Here is a 20,972-nt window from a genome sequence, read left to right as displayed (position 1 = left end):
TAATAATATTTTTAATAATAAAATAAAAAATATTTTATTATTAATCAAATAATAATATTTTTATTAATAAAATAATAATATTTTATTATTAATCAAATAATAATATTTTATTATTAATCAAATAATATATTTTTCTTTTGTTTCTCCCTTTCTCCCAACACACCCCTCTAATCCTCCACCTTCCTCAGCCCGTCGTCGACCCGCACCCATCCCCCCTCTGATGCGCCACCCGCAGCACCTTTGTTTGGACGTCGCTCCTCGCACCTTCCCCCGTGCCTTATGCCTGGACCTCCCGCCACCTGGCCGCCTATCCGTACTACACCCCCCACAGCCCCTATCTCCATACCCAACACCCCCAAGCACCCCCACCCCCCTCCCCCCAACCCCGGCGAAGCCCACACCTTGCGCCCCTCACCGCTCTGCATAAACACAAACAAACCCCCCATCTCTTCTGCCCTCTCCCGACCCAACGCTCCACCCTACACCCTCATCGACCCACTCCCTCCCTCGGTCCCTATGCCCACACCCCTCGTGCCGCACCCCACCACCCCCCATCACTTGACACCTCCCCTCCCCCTTGAGCCCCAACAAAGCCCATAGTTGCGCCCCCCGCTTGCCCCTTGGTACAGAGCTGGAAATAAAAAAATAATGAGATGCGACTACGCCCTCCATACGAAGCAGGAACAAAAATAAAATAAAATCGCAACTTCAAAATACGATTTCATTTCAAATTGAATTTAAATTGAAATCACATATTCAACATGTGATTTAAGTTTTAAATTTAAAAATAAATTTAAATTTCAAATTTTCACTGTGGCAGGCCATGTCACTTGAAATGAACATGCGATTTCGCCGCATCCGAGCTGAGTAGCTCAAGTACCATATTTTAAAAATAAAATAAAAAAATAAATTTGAAAATAAATATTTAAAAAAAATTCTCAATCGAGATGATCTAATTGCTTCTACGGGAGATCGAAGTAATCTTAAGATTTTTTTTTTATGAGTAAATATTATTAAAAAATTGATCAATTTTTTTATTGATCTATTTATCTGTATTTTTATATTTTAAGATGGATAAATTTTTTTTTAAAATTTATATTTATTATAATTACATCCACTATTTATCAAAACTTACAATTACACTCACGAATGTAACGGCGTTACCCAGGTCAACTCAGAAATGCGAAATAACTAAATTACCATCTGTCCTGAATACTACAGCCCGTTTGACCGCCAAAGGGCTGGTTGGGGAACGATGTTATGCTCGCGGTCTGAATCGAGACCCAGCCAACGAGGCATTCTAGGAGGCATGGTAGTTGGACTCCGGCGGGCTGATCGTGCACACAATGTCCAAGGTCAACCGTGCCCAAGCTGTGGTACCTCCAGCTCATGGGAGATCATCCGTGGGGGCACAGGCCGGAGATCGGCGGTCGAGGGAGGCGGGCCGCGGATCCGAGCTCCGGCGGAGGGTGGCGAGGGCGACGCGGGGCTGGAGGAGGTCTGGGAGAAGCTCCTTGTCCACCTCCGTGAGGCGGCGGATCGGATGAAGCTGGTGGTCCTACTTCCTACTGGCGGGTCTCCGGAGAAGCCGGAACCGGATCCGAAACCCGAGGCGGATGCGGAGCCGTCTTCATCGACGGCGGTGAGGCCGTGGAATCTGAGGACGAGGAGAGCGGGGTCTAGAGCCCGGATGGGGATCGAGCGGCACCTGAGCGTCTCTCCTCCCCGGCCGTCGGTGGCGATGGAGAGGAGGACGGTCTGGCTGAGGTCGGAGGACTTGGAGCGAAGGGACCGGCCCAAGTTCTCGATCACGCTCACGAGGGAGGAGATCGAGGAGGATATCTCCGCGGTGACGGGATCCCGCACCCGCCGCCGGCCCAAGAAGCGGTCTCGCGTCGTCCAGAAACAGCTCGACGTAAGATCATATTTTCCTTTTTTTTTTCTACATTTCTTCCACTATTTTTTGTCCTTCAAATCGAAATTTCTCCGTGCTAATTTATCCTCCGAAACTATTTTCTTTAAAAATTTCTTTTGTCGACATTTTTTTTTGGTCAATTAGGCGTTGTTCCCTGGTTCATGATTGTAGAAGATAACGGCAGACACGCTCCGGGTTCCAGAATAGAGCCCCCCAGACCCAGGACCTGAGGCTTCCCATCTCTGCCGTCAGTGATGAATCCCGAGTTGAAGGCGGCCCGGCCTTCAGAGCTCTATGTGAATGGCCAGCTGGGCACGCAGCTCTTCAAGACCGAGCGGGTGGCGCTCTGCGCCTCCTTCAGCTCTACCAATCCCAACTGGAACGAGGACCTTCTCTTCGGGCTTTTCGAACCTTTCGTCATCATGATTGTGCTGGAGGACACTGACTGCAGACAAGTCATGGGCTAAGCGAGGGTGGCGCTCTCGACCGTCCACTGGCACCTGGACGATCGGGCGGACCCGCTGTTGCAGTGGCCCAACCTGGCCCGCGGGGCGGAGGCGGTGGCGGAGGGTCCGGAGCACAAGGGCTCAGAGAGGGGAGAAGGGATCAATTGATGGGAGGTTCCCTTTCTTTCTCTCTCTTTTTTTTTTTTAATATTTTATTTAAAATTATTTTGATCATTTTAAAAATTTAAAATGATGCGGTAAGAAGTACTAAGTTAATATTAATAATTTATCTAACGGTATGAGTTAAACTATAAGATTGGCTAAAATGAATATAATCGTAGATTTTAAAAATTATAGAATGTACCTATAATTCTGATCAATTTTAAAAAAAATTTATAATTTATTTTTATTTTTTTATGTATAATATTTATGTATAAAATAAAAAAAAATTATCCACTAAGAATGATTAAATTATTTTTCTATCAATTAAAAAATAAATTTTTAATTCATTCTTAATATATCATTAATTTTATTATAATAATAATATAATATAATATAATCTATCATAAGAATAATATAATATATTATTTATATAATATATTATAATATAATAAACTATATTATTATAATAATATAAGATAACATATTAATATAAGATATTAATATAATATATTATTATATCATATTATATTGTCATATATAATAATATTTATATAATATATGCTATAATATATTATTATAATATATATATTATATTATATTATAAGAAATTATATCATACTATTGTATATAATAATATTTATATAATAAAAAATATTATAAAAAATATGTATAAATCTTAACAATTTATCTAGCAAATTAGTAATGTAAGAAAATATGGATAATAATTTTTTGAGCTATCTTTAAATATAAAAAATATAAATAAATTATTTTTTATTTAAATATTATTTAAAAATATTTATCTAAAAATATATAAATTTTTAGATAAACTTTTTATTCTTAAAAGAATGAAAAACAGAAGGTTTTGCTTCTGGATCGATGTTTATGGACATCTGATTCAAGTCTTTTGCCCTCGAAGCCTGCAAGAAGATACTTTAGAACCGCGCTGTTGGAGTAACATATAATCATATATATATATATATATATTTTTTTTTATATATATATATATTATATATATATATATATATATATATATATTAGCTGCATGCTTTGGGGACAACGACAGCAGTAGTTAAAGCAACACGGAGTTGGTAAAATGACAGATCTTGAACTTGGGACCCAAGAAACCGAACCAGATAGACAACCATGCTTCCATATCATCACGGAGTATCTGTGTATTCTGGCTCTTATACGCACACCTTTTCCGTTGATCCCAGTTTACATATTTTATAAACACCATCACATTTCAATTTTAAGTTTGCTTAGTATATTATCTTATTAATAGAATGATCTTGAGCATATCTAATTGTGCAACTTTATCACTTCTTCGCTTCCTTCTCTTTTGGCTAAACGGAGTCGTCCTCTCCTTTTCTAAATTATTTGGGTCTTATAGAAGAGTATGCCGGCGCGCGCCCCCCACCCCAAACCGAACAACAAACAGGATATAATAGGCTTTAATTTCCAAGCAAAAGAAAATTGTTTGCACGAGGCCGGGATCCTGCCTGAGGTTCCATTCAGCCATGCGCCTTATTTACTTAACAAAGTGGAACCGTTTTATTATATAAATATTTGGTATACTGATACTGATAACATGCATACCAGTTAATAAAAAAATTCATATAACTTTCGCTCATTTTAAATCCTGTCCATCTTCTACACTTCTACAATTCGAGAACTCATTCATAAGAGGGATCCGACATATTTGCAGCCCAATTACCTTCCCATTTCTTAGCCAAGAGTACAATAAATTAACCCAAATTCTCATGAAAACACGCTGTATGCCCTTAATTGTTCCCAGCAAATGACATGGAAAGATGTTAAAAGTCCACTGAAATGGCCTTCCTATCCCATGAAACCAACTTCATTGAGATAAGTGGACCTGGGCTATTTATATGCAGTTAAGAGCCAGTGAGGGCAACATGGATACAGCAAACAAGGAAGGAATCCAAACGGTCGTCATCATCACCTTCGAGATGAGATTCCAAGCATGCCATATCAGATTATGGAAAATGGGATACATTCCTGACCTAACCGGTATACCAACATCAAGATTGCAGTTCCTTGACAAGCTCTGTCGCCCAGCTCAGGAACTGCAATTTTTTGAAAAACCGAATAATACACCGTCCACTCTACAATATAAATACAGCACTAATGTACAAGACGCAACTTATTCTTGCCTTCCCTCTCAGCAGTAGAACATCACCCTCTTCACCTTCTCTTTCAAGGCAGGAAGGGGCCTCACAGAGGACCCATTTGCTGTGCGCGTGCTCCGGGATGCTGAGTTCTCAGATATCTCTGGTTCCATGTAGAACCGGGCTCGGAATGCAGCCAGGTGAGCATAGTATGCTGGTGGTACTGCTATACATTTATAAGGGAAAAAAGGGAAACAAAGAGATCAGTAATAACGTAAAGAAGAAAACATTTCTATCAGGCACGAAAAAAAATAAGTGTCTTCCAGTGGCACAGAAGTTCATACCAACAGAAACAGATCGGGTGCACCGAGCATACCTGCAGTCATAAATCAATTTAAATAGAAATAAGTTAACCGTCCCACCAACATGCATGGAATGGAAATTCATTTAAAGGGGCATTACGTGTAGCATAGATTATTTGTCAGTGTCTGCATTTCATCAGCTGTAAAGTTGTTCTCATCCCAAAGAACATGGTAATGCGCTGGCCTACTAGTCCCCTGCACCAATCAACTTAATCATGGTGAACGGTCATTAAACTATGCAGTAAAAAATGTTACAGAAGTCCCACCAGGAAAAGCTCACAATTGATGGGAAAAACTTTTTTACTTTAGATTTCGGCATTTTCCAGTGATGTGTATTATTTTGATGCATTTAAGTTTCCTGCTACGCCTCCATGAATGATTATTGCATGAGATCATATCAGGCCTTCTAATATTTCATTTTCCAAAGCTCAATATATAATATCGATCAAACTGTTACTTCTTTTCCTTTACCATCGCTAGCCTGTTTCATATAACAGAAACTAAAATGTAAAAATACTTTTTTTCAATATTTTGAAAAATAGTATTTTTCTAAATAAAATCAGCCTCCTCAAAGCAGAGAAGCGTGCAGAAAGACAAACAACTGCTGCAGACATCTAGATATTTTCCACAGGAGAAGCTGATTTCTACTTCACTCTCAAAGTTTTAGCATATAAGTTTCCCTAGGCAGCACTACGGATGGGGTTTAAATAGAACTTCCTGACGAGTGTGCCACCTGATGTATTTAACCAGACATGAGGTTCTTTTATGAATTAGTTATTCCAAAACAAGAGAAAAGGAAGTCCTTGTAGTAGCTAGCAAACAAGTCTGCCTATCATCGAACATGCTACATTTTATTTAGGCTATGTTACATGGACATGGGTGTGTTTGTGGGTTTCAGTGCAAGATCTTCAAATCTCTAGGAATTTGTTCTTACAGACCAGTACCCAAGCTTGTTCAGGCACAGGTACTTGAGGCTAAACTCAAGGTTTAGAGCAACATAGACCTAGGCAACAAAATATTTTTTGGTGTCATTCCTACTCATATCAGATTTTAATTCATTTCCCATCTATCATGCCAGACACATCAAAAATGTCCTCGAAGAGAAAGAGGCTCGCTGTGCACTCTGACATTTTTCTTCGCTCAAGCAACAATTGCTTGTTCACATCCAGCAATTGGCTCTAGAACCCACCATGCTTCCATGTACATAGTACATCCATAAAACAATAATTTATGAGGAATGGTGACAATGAACACCATGAGTATACCTGTATGCCAGCATGACTGCAAAGGAAGAAGTCAAACTCATTTGGATGACATATCTTAGAATCAACTACCGTACCTGCCACATGAAACTTTTCAGTGCATAAGCAACACTATTACTAATTAAGCAAGATAAATGATCATCCAGAACTTTATAACAAAAAAACAATGTGGTCACAATAGCAGCAACTAAGGAGTACTGCTGGACCCAGAGTTAACAAAGAAATCAGTAATTTATACTTGGAGGAATAACACATAAAACTTAAGAACTTGGAACACGATTGATACCAGGAAGGATATTCCCACTCTTGTCTGTGTTACTTCTGTCCCTGTGATTGTTTGCAAATAATCTTGTGTGGTGGCGCTTTTGGACTACCACAAAGGTGACGGGTGGCTGGTAATTTGGTTCTAGGGATGCACATGCCTATAGATGTGAGGTAGTTAGTGCATTTATTCACATAAATGGCTAAAAAAACATTAGGACAAAAGTTAGGCAAATGCTAACCTTACGAATAGCATCTAATTCATATAGTAAGACTTGATAGAACTGCCCTTCGCTGACACCATCCCTGCAAGACGTTTGAATGGAAAAGTGATGAGTAAAACCAAACCCGTAAAGTGTCATACCAAGCAAAACTATATTACCCCTCACTTAAAGAGGGGTATAATGACAAGTATCAGAAATAATGAAATGGCTAATCAGACCTATTACCTATAAAAGATTATCCTTAGCGGTTTTTGTCCTGTAGCCTTCCTGAAGGAAATCAGAAGCTCTCTGCAACAGTGACATGAATAAAATATAATGAGATTGATTTTACATCAGAACTGAAAAGATGACAAATCCAGAACTTCAGCAAAGTGTCTTGACAAAAGCTTGACAGGTGTAAAATAAAGCAGTTTTGGTATACGAAATTGATAATTTTGGCAATTGGGAATCAGACACAGGTAACTCTATACAGAATGTATAATTGTATCTTCTGACTTGCTTCCTGTACCTGCAAGCTCTAGAAAGATGTATAAAAAATTTAAATTAAAAAAAATGGTTTTCCTGTAATGGTTTTTTCTTGCAAGTCATCTAAAGGTGATTCCATTGGCATATTTTACTATAAATGCTTCAGCAGCCAATAGCAGGGTGCTAATATTAGTTGCAAAAATTTAAAAACCATGGACTCCGCATTCAACAAATTGTGGCCATCCAACCTATAAACATCCTCATCATGCTTCCAGGGAGATACCTGACTACTCTCCAGTAAATGTAATTTAAGGTCCCTTTTTCGAGGAAAAGAAACACAAACCTGATCATGCCTCCAGTAACCGTGCCCCGCTGAGGATCATGCCATGTCTTGTACAGGTCCTGAATGAGTTCTTGTCGATGAGCTTGAGCACATACAAGTCCAGCATATTTTGTAACTTCAGGCCAGTCTTGGGAAGCAACAACCTGTAAGCACATATTGTTAGATAAAATATACCGAGGGGTATCACCATCAGCACTCTTATAAATGCAAATTCTAAAGAACTGAAGGAGCGATTTATCATTACAGCAGCAATTGATGGACTAGAGTCCTCTCCAGTTTCAGGATGTGTTACATCTGCTCCAAATATTATGGTTGGTATATCACTAACCAAGGGAATTCTCCAACTTATAGCATCAAGAAGTACAGTATTTCTTCCTCCCATCTACATGAACCAAATGGATTAAAATGGATAAGCATCTTTCTAGTTGTTTATCAGGAAACTGTACAAAGATCTCAAAATTACCTTGACATTAATTTTAAGAGACACATTTGCCAGGTACTGTTTGCTAACTTTAAAAACATGTTTTGTCAGGCAGCACTGGGATATCAATCCCAAATCAGTTTCACATATTCGCTTCAGATCTCCTGTATACATGTATAAGGATAATGATAAAAAGACCACCTTTGCAAAATGTGAAGGATCATGATAAAAAGACTACTTTTGCAAAATGTGCATGGACACATTAATGAACAAAAAAAAAATGTAGAAAGAATAGTGGCAGCATAGTGATGGAATGTGAAAAATACAAACACACCATATAAAGAACCATTATTGTCTGGAAGGATGGCTAAAAGAAGCTCCAGTTCTTTCCCCTTGAGTTTGTTCATTGCCGCATTATAGACATGTTTAAGAGCCTTCTCCACTTGCTCTGGCCTTGCAGAATAGATCGGAATTACAGGCTCACGGTTGAATTCCTGCAGCGTTAGATCTACAGATTTAGTTATAGTCATGAATTACAACAGGCCTACAATGCTAGTTCTCAGACATACAGAGTATTGAGATATGATCAGCCTCATGAGGAAAAAGGAAGCAATTAAAACTTTTAAGATTAAGACCATCAGCATGCGAGAGTTTACCATGCCTGATATTTGGCACATCTGTGCTAGCTCCTGACAAAATCCACGAGCTGTGCTTTCTTGAACACTTCGTGAAAAGTTAATACAGGCCCAGTTGTTTACCGTGCATCCGTTTATCACTTTCTGCATTGTGGAGATGTGTTTTAATAAATGTCAGACTGAACACCTGCACTCTACAGTGCATCACTAGTTCACTTGGTAAAATCTGAAAATTTGTGGCACTTTTCTACAATCTGTACCTTGTTCATCATATTCCATTGGCCAATCTGAGGCAAACATTCCTTCTCTTTGCCAGTGTCGTGATATTTTAGCTTTACAAAACACATTAGATAAAAAAATATTCATCAGCTTAAGATAGTTGACTTTACATCTGCTGAAACTATTTTACAGTAACTTGACAAATCCACTGCCAACAAGAATTACGCATTACCCATGGAGCAGGAAGAACTCGAGCTTCCACTGAGGTGAGTCTGTCACTAATGTTAATGCCAAATTCCTTTGCATAGGGATCTTGTTCATACCCATTCTGATGAACTGTCTGAAAATGGTGGATATATAATGAAATTCTGTAAGCCTAATCAACGGAAATATAATACAGTGATAGTCAAAATAAGAAAACACAGATTTCAGTAAGGCCATCAGATAATAACAGATAAGTTGTAGCAAGTTAAAGCCTCATTAAGATAGGGTGGTGATAGAGTAGGCCCATCAACCAGAGAGGACCAAAACTTCTAGCAAAAGCTGCTGACAGTGAGCCCACCGTTCTGAGAGGAAAGCTGAGAGTTTACGAGATGGCAGACCCACATAATGTCACAATAACACAAGTAAAAGATCAATGCAGTTCAATATTGCACAAACAGTGATCTCTGACCAAAGAAATAAAATCGCATAGATACTTCTAGGTATGATACCTGTGACCACCTAGACTGCCACATAGGAACATAGCATAAAATCCCCAAGAGCATGCTCAATAAAAAACAACCAAAACTGATATTTGCATAAAAATTACATAGTTACCCATATGTCATTCTATGCTTGTTGCAAATAAGAAACAAATTCCATGATTGGCAACATCATCTTCCATCCAACTATTTAACAATTTCCAAATGTTGTTCTCAAAATGGTCTAACAACATCCAAGACTCCAAGACATTGTAACAATACAAGTTGGAAATATTTATAAATTCCTACATGTGTTGAGTTATTACATTGGTTGGTATGACTCAATATCTATGCTAGATTTATAAAACATAATTATAGCTGTGTATTTCTATTAAGTAAGCTCATTATGATCTTAAACTAGCATGACTTATTTGTCTCATATTAATGTAATTCCAGTTACAAACTATGATCCCAGATTCGGGTATATATTTAAGTAAAAATTAGCTAATGAAAAAACCTCATTCGATTTGACCATTTGTATGTATAGATAATTAATTTGGTTTTTCAGCTTGTTTTGTTTCAAACACCAAAAGCAGCCCGAATCTCAAATCAGATCTCAGTGAGATCAAAACATTTTAGTTTTGGTTTCAGAATTTCAGCCAAATAGAACTTCAGACCTAATAACATGAATGCTGAGGGTCATAAGTTTCTGTACTATGTTATGCACATCAAATAAATACTGAGACAAGCACTTTACATGGGAATTAACATCATCCATAATAATTACTGGCACAAGCGCTTTGCATGTGCTAACATCATCCTTCCCGTGTGTACTATATCCTTAACTTGCATATAAATATTACATCCATATATGTGTAATGCTCCAAGTGTCCCTACACAAGGCCGTTACTATGAAGTCCAGGCATCATATTCGTCAAACACCCAAGTATTTTGGGTCCATGGGGCAACCATTGCCACAAAAATATAGGTAATGGTCCACAATTATACGATGAGAAACTATGAGATGTGCCAACCCCCTCAATTTGTGCTATAAACAAGCAACTGCCAATACTCAATACCCAACAGTTCATGCCAATTGTGTACTAGTAAATAGGTCTCAATCCATTGATGAGGCAGTTTGGACTTTTGACCTGCAAGATATCCATTTCCTGTTCTCTGGGCCGCTGGCAAGTAACCTTCAGCAGGGAAGTAATCTGCTTTTCATTCAACCTCTTTGTGTATCTCTGACCCTCAACTATCTTGCAAGCCTGTGAAGTAGATGTCGAATTAGACCTGAGCTGGGTCAACAAAAGATGCTGTAAGGCATTGAACTCACCTCCATTGGCAGATAATTTGCCTTCTTTTGATTTCCTACTTGAAGACAAGGAAGATGTGAGTACTGAATCGTAAATCCATACATCTCTTTGAAGTATTCAACAACAGATTTCATGTTCATTTGATCATCAACTGGAAAACTGTTGGAGAAAAAACAAAAGGATTCAGAATAAGATAGGTCCACGGAAGAATTCATTTCTAAGCATGAGTTCTATTCACTGCAGTGGCACTGCTATCAAACTCTGAAACAATATAAAAGGATTATGTGAGCATATTATCTATTTTGTTTATAATAGAAATGTAGCTTGTACAAAACCATGAGGCTACATATTCTTCGAGGATGTTGTGCTGCGATTATGGGTATACAGATGAAGGGAAAAAATATGTTGTCTTTAAAAGTCACATTTGTAAGCTCTTGTGCATCGCGCACCATGATGACATGCCATATCTAAAGTTTAGTTGTTTATGTTATATGCTTGGGCATTCCAACTCCATGCACCATTTGCCTAAAACATCATATAATGTCATCAACAGTCATTTTATATAGCCAACTTAAACTGTAATAGTTGGCAAAGGATTAATCAAGAATAGGCAGGCATCGTTTCATACATTAACTCACGAGTCGGTTGTGATGTTAGCCCTGAAATTCTGTATTTGCGCCGCACATTTCCTCTGTGAGTGACTTCAACTTTAACACCTCTAAGTGCCTTTTTGATCTGCATGACATCAGTGATCACACATGAATATTTGATTAAGCATGAGGTATTGCAGTTTAAATGGAAAATTGTCAAACATATCACATTCCACATCCAGGATCTTAATATTCAAACGTCAGCAGAGCTGCATCTAATTGTTCCTTAGTCAAAAATTCCAAGAGATACTGCAGCCTGTTCTGTGCTTTGAGAAACTTTGGTCTATGGGTGCCAAGAGAGCGTCACAAATTTCATTAATACATGAAAGTGCAAAATGTGTTTGAAAAGGTAAAATAAAAGCAAGAATTAATGTAGTTCTAGTTCTGAGTGCAGTATACCTTGATACGATCAGCATCTGACAGTGGTCGTGCTAACACATCTTTGCCCAAGATCTGAGCGACAAACTCGATCACAGGGAGTGGCTCGATAAAAGCAGTGGAAGACATATCTGGAGATGAGATATGAAAGAATTTACTCAGCCATATGCACTCATGAACATATAGGGTGCGGGTGCAATGCCATAAAACTTCAAGTCGCAGTAAATGGAAGGGCAAAGAAGAAACAGACTCGTACCAATATTCAGAGAAAGACCCATCTGAGTTGGCCTAATACTCTGGTAGAAGCCACACCATGACTGTAATCCATCGCCTAGCCTATGTGGTTTTCTGATATCAGGAGAATAGAAGGATCTCCCAATGGATATGTACCTAGTAACCAGTCCATGCAAAAAGACATCCAGAGCAATTACTAAGGATTCAAATGGTCTTTATAGAAAAGTAAATAGGCAGCAACTAGATTAGGGGAAAAGATGGGGCACCTTTGACACGATAATTCCCTTAAGACGATATCAAGAACCTGAAGAGCTTCCTGAGGAGCATCAGCCTGCTTTCCAGCTATAAACTGACGCAGATGGTGAAGGTCCGCTCGAGCTACAAACCTGATCGCTACCTTATATTCCTTTTCTCTTCAGATTAAAAAACAATGTCGGCAACAGCTTCAAATATAAAATAAAATGCAAGCAGAAACGTGAAAGAGATGATGAGCATGAAACCACCCCCGACCTCGTAACTCCTATTCCATCATCCTCCTCTGCTACCTTCACAGCAAACTCCTTGGAATTAAAGGGCAGAAATCCGGCAGTGTAAAGGCTCTTCCTGCCATCGTAAGCCGGGAGCCGCATCCCCAACTCCGTCTCTCTATAGAGTCTAACCAACTCTGCCATGATGGCTCTGTTCATACTTCGGGAGCTCACCTCCGGTGCAATCGCAACCTGTAAAGAGACGCTCGGAGAAGAATTATTAGAAGACCGTAGTGGAGTCTAAATGGCTTGTATTTCATTTTGAAAGAGAGATCAGCGTACATCATACTGGATGAGGTCCTTGTCCGGCAGCTCTGCGAGGAAGTGGTTGGCCTTAACAATGCACTTGGTGCCCACCTGGCCGAACCCAGGCCGGCGGTGGAACACGATGCCTCTGCTGGATACAGGCGGTCCAGCATGAACGCCAGTCTCCATCTCCGGCTTCGTGAGCGGACTCTCCGCGGCGACCTTGGCTCTCCCTCTTCCCCGCCGCCTGCCGGAGCTTTTCTTGGCAGCGACCGGCAACGTGGTGTGGCTTTGGAGCTGCTGCTGCTGCTGGTTGATGGAGTTCTGGAAGGGCTTCTTGGAGACGACGTGCTTCTCCCCCCTGGCGGGGTCCTTGGCCAGGTGGCGGAGGGGCATCTCGTAGGAGGCCGAGGGGGAAGGCGAAGGCAAGGGGCGGAAGCTGCTGTCTCTCTCTACCACTGCGAGCATGGCGGCGAAGCTTCCTGGTTACCTACCACTCCCAGCACAACCACCACCTTGTAGGCATTTATCCTGGGTCCGGGTGGCACAGGACAAAGAGGAGGAAGACAGTTTTAGCAGAGGGTTTAAAGAGAGTGGTACGTCAAGGGCCCTTGCAGGAGATGACGGAACAATGGAGATGTAATTATAAATTAAAACAACAGAAACCGTGATGTCCCCATTGATGATACCTGCTCCATAGGTATGGACGACCTGGACCGCGTTTTTTTTTTTTTCGTTTTTTTCTTTTCACTTCCCGGACGGTTATTTAAAGAGCCTTGGTAGGAGGCTAGCATAGGCAGACCGAAAGATGGAGTGGGTCGGGGTTTCTTCTGCGGTCGTCTTTTTTTCCGTTCAAAGAAGTTGTGAGCGATAGTGGTGAAAAGCAAAGGAGATTCTTGAGATTCTGAGAGTAGGAGAGTATGAGAGAGCAGATACGCCGCTGGTAACGGCTGCCACGAGCTACAGAGGAAAACAGAAGGCCATGATTATCTTCTTTGGTTTCGTTCTCCTCTGTTTATTGAAGTCCAATGCTCTACTCTTTCTATTTCTTCGTTTGTTTTCTTTCCCCAAGATAAACACCCAGCATTTAAAATCGCATTAAAAAGGAATAATCTAGTAAGCAAGTGGAATTAAGCGGAAATCATCCCGAGACGAATGCATGCTAAAGCCGAAAGACGAGCTAAAGAGGGTTTTTAAAAAATTAAGAAAGGAAATATTGAGGAGCCACGTTGGGAATAAGTGGTCCAGTTCTGGTGGCATGTTCCGACAGGCGAGAATTAAGAAATGCTATGTGAGATATGATAGCGATGGGAGAGAAGGGGGATAATACCATGGCAGTGTCGTTATGCGAGAGTGGGAGAGGTGGGCCGGATGTTGGCAACAGTGCTAGCGGGGCAGCGGCGGATAACAAGGACAAGGACGCTCTTTCCTAAAAGCCAAGGGACAAAGAGGAGCATTCAGCACCGGCAACAGCGGCAGCATCAGGCTACAGGGAAGAGGACCATTGCTCTCCTACAGCTGCTACTGCTGCCTCTAGGGGGGGGGGGGGGGGAGAGAGAGAGAGAGAGAGAGAGAGAGGAGTGGGTTGGGTGGGAAGACGTTGTTGTATTAATAGTGGGAGTGCGAGCGCCTGAAGGAGTGCGCTGCCGCGACTGCGACGCCGCCCGTGAGCAGGACACGAGATGCGCTGCCCCCACTGGCCACCACCCCCCCGAATCGATACATATATATACATACATACTGTAGCCTGGCAGGAACCGGTACAGGCGCTAATTAAATATCGTCTGCCCACCACCTGTTTGACTCCTGTAGCACAGCAGACGACGGGCTTTGATGCGAGCAGGCAGTGGGGTTGGGTGGTGGGGTGGCGAGCACTCTCGGAAGGATAAACGAGAGCTCCACATGGTGAATGCGGACGGTAAATCACTTAACTGGTGCGGTCATTTTGGAATCACAAGCTTTTACGTGCTCAAGCCAATAGCTTGAGCCAGTGGCCATGGTATGTTAGGGCACCAAGTCCCGTAGAACCCAACCCACGGTATGAACCCAAACAATTTTCAGACGCAGGGTCCATATGAAGGTTAAAGAAAAGCTATTAATTCTGTAGATATAGCATGTCTCGATAAGATTTCTAACTATGCATAAGGTGTTACCGGAAAGTTCAGATCCGCTGCAGAATGCACTATTGTAGTGTTGCTTTGTATTACACGGAATGGATGACTTTAGATGATATTAAAAAATTCCAATTGAAGTAAGATTGGTTGGATAATTCTCAAGTATGACGTAACCAATTTGTCGGAAGAGAATCTATTGTCGTTTTGGAAAATGTTGCAATTAGTACCTGAAATCTCTCGTTGTCGTATTGATTATAGGATTCTGCTAAAAAAAAAGATAAAAATAATATTTCAAAACATGAACCATTTATCAATAAAACACGACAGAGCCATGCATTAGAATTTAGCAACACATGCTAGAAAATTCTGATGGTACTAAAACAGATCTTGAAGAGAAAGCAAAAATCATGCAAACTTCTGCAACATGTAATGAGATCAGATGCAGATTGTGCAAACAAAAGATTGCACCACATAAGGCTCTAAAATTCATCTATACTAAAAACAAACTTGATTGGGAAAAGAAAATTGTCCATAAAGGCTCCAAGGGCATTCATTAAGGTGACTCTCCTGTTTCATTGATTAATTAGTGATAGTTAAATATAGTACTTTTAGTTATATATATCAATTGTTTTTTTTTCAAATTTGTCTTCACTATTTTTGAAAATCTCTCCATCTCAATCACCAATCCGCGCATGTACCGTACTTATTAATTTTCTGTCACTATATATGACTCGTTAAGATTTATTTTACGAAGCACATACTGTAAAATCGTTTAGTTAGGAACTGCAATTTATATTAGAAAATATAAGTTGTTTGTATCCAATTAAATTTACAGTTTCAAATTTCTAATATTTAAATAAAAATATTATATAAATCATAATGGCTTTCACAATGGTTTTATAAAAATTACGATGCCCTCTTTCGTCTTTCCCTTCAAATTTCATTGAATAAAAAGTAGTATCCTTTTGACTGTAGTCACTATACACTCATTTTTGGAAGCAAAAAAAAAAAAAGCAAAATTTGATTAAGAAATTTAAATTTCGAAATGATAATATTTTATGTAAAGAAAGGTACAAGCGAAATCAATAGCCATTATTAATTTATAATAGGCCGTTATAATGGCAACATGTTATGCTGGTCATTGTTTTTACTCTTTTGTTACCATATATGTAACATAACAAAAGAAAATATTACAAAGGTTACAACACCATTATCTAAAACCCTGCTCCGACCTTTATTCCAAAAAATAAATAAAAGTATTTTGATGTTTATCATATGCTTTGTTTTGAATACTTTCTGCTATTGATAGCCCAAGGGCAAAGGCATAGCGGTCTCAAAAGAAAGAAAAAAAAAAAATCCAAACCCCTCCTGCCAACCAGCATTCCTGGAAAAATAAAAAAGAAAGGAGAAAAGGTAACTTGACAAGCTCTTTTTCTCTATCCTATCTTTTTCCCCCTAAAATAAACCCTCCCTAAGCCTTCCCTAAGAAAACCCTAAGCCATCCGCTCTAGTCATCAGATATCTATTATTCCCAGCATCTCTTTTAATTATGTTGCCGGCGTAACCTGGCAGTCCTTAATTGGTTATCAGAGGATATTTTATTTGCAGCACTGGTGCATTGTCTTGACGTGGATCAAAGAAGTTGCTACTACCTAATAATAGGTTGACAAACCCCTTCCCCCTCGATGTTAGGATGAGATAAACATAGATCCATGTTAGTACTTCAACCTTACATCCCCAGTCCACTCAACCTAAGTAAAGACAGCGAAAAGCCATATGGCAGGGTCTAAACTAATGCTTATAAATTGGTTTTTTTTTTCAGAAAAAAAGAACATATATGATGTGGTGTTGATGCGTAGAACGTGATACGGCACAATAAAGAAAGGGTGTAAAGAGGTGTGACCCTGGCCGGGGAGGCCACTCGGCATGCAAGTCTGGGCGCGGCCATTAAAGGCCGGGCTCCTCCAAACAATAATAATAATAATAATAATAAAAAGCTGTAAAAGGAACGGCTGTCTAACGTCAGATCGTGGGAGGGATCAAGCCCCTAAAAGGCGCAAAAGAGAACCCCATCCCATAATCTACTAATATATTTCCCCTAATAAAAAGAAAAGGAAACGACGGTGGGGTGGGCGAGAGAAAGCGAGAGCAGGAAATAAAACCCTCAAAAACACACCCGTCCGTGGAGGAAGGAAGGGGAGGACGATTGATGACCCACCCACGCCATGCCCCGTTACGCCTTACACGCAAGCACGCACGCCTCCTCCTGCACGCGTTCCAACGGACTGTCACGTGAGGCCCACTGCCTGCGTGCCCTCGATTCATCATCCCCTTTCGCACTCCCGCGCCCGGCCACCCCCAGCCTGATAAGTCACCACTCATCGGCAGCGTCAACTTCCTACCCCAGTCCCGATTCACCTCCGGTGAGCATTTAAGATTAGCGAAGCGGGTCGGATGCACGGTGAGCTCCTTGCACGACTTCTAAAGCATTTCTTTTCTCATAATACAAAATCCTGAACGACTGTGAAATAGGCTCCGGAGCTGAGCCACTTGCACGAATGCTGACCGTTGCCTCTTGCGTGGAAGACCACGTTTCCCGACTCTTAAAGCTCGCCGCTTGGTGGGAACACCGATCCCAGCCGTGGCAGTCGGGTGATTGTACCGCTAGTGTTGAAAGGCTGGCAGGTAAGCAATGGGGAACGCTTCGCCTCGAGAGAGGAGGGGGTTGGGAAAACGACGACAGCTACGAAACAGGAAGGGCAATCATCAGATGGCTTTGTGGTCGTGGTGGTGGAAGATAGCGTGATTTTTCCTTTTGTTTTGGATCTTCGATTTTTAAATAAATAGGAGAGAGAAAGGTCGCGCTAAGATCTCGACAGTAATGAGGGCTCTGAAGCAACCTTTTGCTTCACGCTTTGGCTGCAGGTCCTGCGGCCCAAGCGTTGAAGAAAAAGCCTATTTTCCCTCCGCCCTTTTGGAAGAATTCATGAAAAGAAAGGAGAGAGAGAGAGAGAGAGAGAGAGAGAGAGAGTAGTAGGCCTCGGCCTTTAATGCCGGTCGCCTACTAATTGCCTGTAGCTGGTCATGAGTAGCTTAATTTTGTTGATTGCTCTTAAATTACTGGTATTCTGCCGTTGCCGCGACAGGGAGGAGAAACAAGGAAATAGGAAGGGAATAGCGGATATTCTTCCTCCGCGAACCCCCTTTTCTGATATGATATTTAATATCAATATTTGCAGCAAGCAGAAGACGAGATCAAGGAAAAGATCTTTCTCCGACGACAAAAAAAAAATGATAGAAGAGAGGAGATCAGTTCAAAAAGTGAGATTTTTTTTCCCCTTTAGGTGAAAAAAGTCTTGCATATTCACATTTAAACCAGAGATCCTATAAGATCGCAACGCTAAATGATCCAAGAACACGACATTGGGAAGATGGTCTCGACGGCAAGAAACGCAGGGGAAAAAAAAAAGAATGGAGTCGACGGCTTCGGTTTTCTTCTATCGATCCGTAACGGTCAATCTATATTCAAACACAACAAAACAGATGGCTAAAAAAAAATGGAAATCAAAAAACCAAAGAAAAGACGGCTAGGAAAGTAGTCGGATTCTGCCCTAAGAACCCTAATCCGCACAATTTCGGGAAAATAAGCGAAAAAGTCGCTCCAAATCACGCAAACATGTACTGATTTTTTATTTTTTTAAACAAAAAAAGAAAAACGAATCGATGAGGGAAGAGAAGCGTACGTACCTGATGTCGTGTCTATATCTGCGAAGAGAGAGAAGAAGGAGAACGATCCGATCGGCGGTGATCCCAAACGAGAAACAGCAAGAAGAAGAACCCTAGCTACTTCTACATTCGAAGAGGAGAGTTCCTTCGAGGAGAGACCGTGCACGCTGTTGGAAATTAATAACCATGGCCTGTTTCTTCCTTTCCGTTGCTCTCCCTCTTGTGTTTCCTTTCAAAAATTAAAAAAAAAAAAAGGGAAACTCCACCTCGCTTTGAAGTCCCTCGCTCGGTGGTATTAAAAAAACAGGGATCCCATCCACTGTTCCAAAAAAAAAAGCAACGCTTTCAGTGCGCTCTCTCTCTAATTCTCTCGCAGCAGCTCTCTTCTTTCCCTCTTTCTAAAGAAAGAGAGGATAAAGAAGAGAGGTGGTGGGCGGGGAGATCGAGGGGATAGGAGAACAGAGAATGTCTGTGGACTCGGGAGGGTGAGAGGCCTCCACCTCCAAACCAAAGCACGCGCTAGACGAGGAGGAAACAAAGAGAAGAAAAGGAAAAAAAAAAAAATCAATATGGACTCAAGACTCGGCTGTGAAAATGAAAAGAAAATAAAGAGAGAGAATAAAGAAAATAAAGAGAGAGAAAGAGCGTGGATTTGTGGAGTGGAGGCTGGGATGCGGGATCGAGATTGTATCTTTCACGAGAAAGGACTAGCCTTCCTTCGCACAAATCCACCGTTGGATCACCCTCCACACAGCTCTCAAAGCGCTCCAACGCCATCACTCATCCGCCTGCGCAAATCTCAAAGCGACCGGTTTGTTGATCTCACGGTGGAGCAGCGCGAAGGAAGGAGAATCCTTTTTTTTGGGCGAAGGATGCACGCCCGACCCGGGAATGCGAGGCGTGGAGTGGTGGTGGGAGCGTGGGCAGCGCACGGTTCTCGAGAACCATCCTTCTCTTATGCTTCGCGTGCCGTTGGCCTTGCCCAGGCGTGGCTCTCTTTTGGGGTGCGGTACACCGTATAATAACAGAGTTTTTGATGAACGGAGAGATCGGATGGTTCAGAGACGCACCACGGATGAATGGACGGATGGGTGGTGGTACGGTTCAAATTTTGAAAAGCGGTCGCATATTCGTGCGAACGATGGATTGCGATCGCTGAGTACATATATAGAGCGCCGAGTACATTATCCTCATTCTTTGTGCCATACATCACATGTTTTTAAGATTCAATCGAAAGCATTATAACACTCGAGACTAAGAAAAGCATTGTGCACTCATGTTCGTGCTGTGTGATTTCCAAGTAATGCTGGGGTTTCTTCCATTCTCCAACCCCTCCCTCCCTCCAACGAACAGATGTCTCCTCTTTGCAAACCTAGTGATGCATCAATCACAGCATTTAAGGTATCCGGTCCGGATGCTGCCGTGATACCAATATCATGAGTCCAAGAACATAAGTTGTATCTACTGGTGCACGCCATCTCCATTGTCTTCTCATGAAATGCAAATTTGCTTGCGTGTATGCTAGATGGTGAAGACAATAAAAAATTCTGTAATAGTGCGTGCAAATTGTAAAATGAATTTTTTTAATAATCCGACGATTTAAATTTATCAAAAATAAATACAAAATTAGAAAGTAAAGAATTGAATGAGAAATCGTAATATACATTAATATTCATATTCTTCTCCCTCAAAAATACTCATTAAAATACTAATAATATATATATATATATATATATATATATGTAAAAATTATTTAACGTTTATAAAAATGTAGCTAACTCCCTGAGTCTCATCCTTGCTGGTCAGTGGGATTGGCAACTATACATTTTATGACACCACTAACGCGTATCGTACGTCATACCTTGTTAACTACTATTTCAAATAGCTATTCGACTTCCTTTCTCTTTTATGGCAAACATCATCTGTACTGCTGAAGCTTAGGAAGGGCCAGTGGTGCAACAATGTGGATACGGACGCAGTCCCCACTCAACTAGATAATGCTTTCCGTGATAACATTGTCTACCTTATAGGCCACCATGTCTCAAAAGAGCGCTATAGAAGCGAGCTCAACTACTCGACTACGTTCGAGCAACAAAGCAAGTGAAATTTATTTTCTAAACGACCCCATCCACAATCTTTTTCTTTTAGATATTCCACCATGATCTTTATTAGAATCGCTTCCTCTAAAATTGGGGATGCTGACTCCTCTCAAAATCACCGATCTTCATGGGTCCAGGAATAAATATAAGATCAT

At 40.8% G+C, this 20,972-nt stretch overlaps 2 protein-coding genes across 2 annotated transcripts; one reads left to right on the top strand and one right to left on the bottom strand.

Annotated features, from left to right (window-relative positions):
* Positions 1-1,140: 1,140 nt before the first annotated feature.
* Positions 1,141-2,706, top strand: LOC105040337 (uncharacterized). The gene is made up of 2 exons (XM_010916821.4): positions 1,141-1,915; positions 2,060-2,706. Exons 1-2 carry the CDS (start codon positions 1,256-1,258, stop codon positions 2,078-2,080), a joined length of 681 nt encoding a protein of 226 aa, XP_010915123.2. The 5' UTR covers positions 1,141-1,255; the 3' UTR covers positions 2,081-2,706.
* A 1,788-nt stretch (positions 2,707-4,494) lies between these two features.
* Positions 4,495-19,204, bottom strand: LOC105040234 (protein argonaute PNH1). Its single transcript, XM_010916662.4, has 23 exons — positions 18,740-19,204; positions 12,915-13,409; positions 12,616-12,824; positions 12,372-12,518; positions 12,128-12,261; positions 11,893-12,002; positions 11,472-11,578; positions 10,864-11,002; positions 10,679-10,795; positions 9,077-9,184; positions 8,886-8,957; positions 8,647-8,769; positions 8,325-8,484; positions 8,033-8,154; positions 7,814-7,951; positions 7,570-7,712; positions 6,987-7,049; positions 6,780-6,843; positions 6,563-6,698; positions 6,280-6,353; positions 5,115-5,209; positions 4,997-5,028; positions 4,495-4,875 (listed from the first exon to the last, which is right to left on the bottom strand). The coding sequence occupies exons 2-23, from the start codon at positions 13,344-13,346 to the stop codon at positions 4,706-4,708; spliced, it is 2,895 nt and encodes a 964-aa protein (XP_010914964.2). The 5' UTR covers positions 13,347-13,409; positions 18,740-19,204; the 3' UTR covers positions 4,495-4,705.
* Between the last annotated feature and the right edge of the window lie 1,768 nt (positions 19,205-20,972).

Source organism: Elaeis guineensis, chromosome 3 (assembly GCF_000442705.2).
Source record: "Elaeis guineensis isolate ETL-2024a chromosome 3, EG11, whole genome shotgun sequence".
Taxonomy (NCBI): domain Eukaryota; kingdom Viridiplantae; phylum Streptophyta; class Magnoliopsida; order Arecales; family Arecaceae; genus Elaeis; species Elaeis guineensis.
The sequence above is the reverse complement of the archived record's forward strand: the minus strand, read 5'-3'. Positions and strand labels throughout refer to the sequence as shown.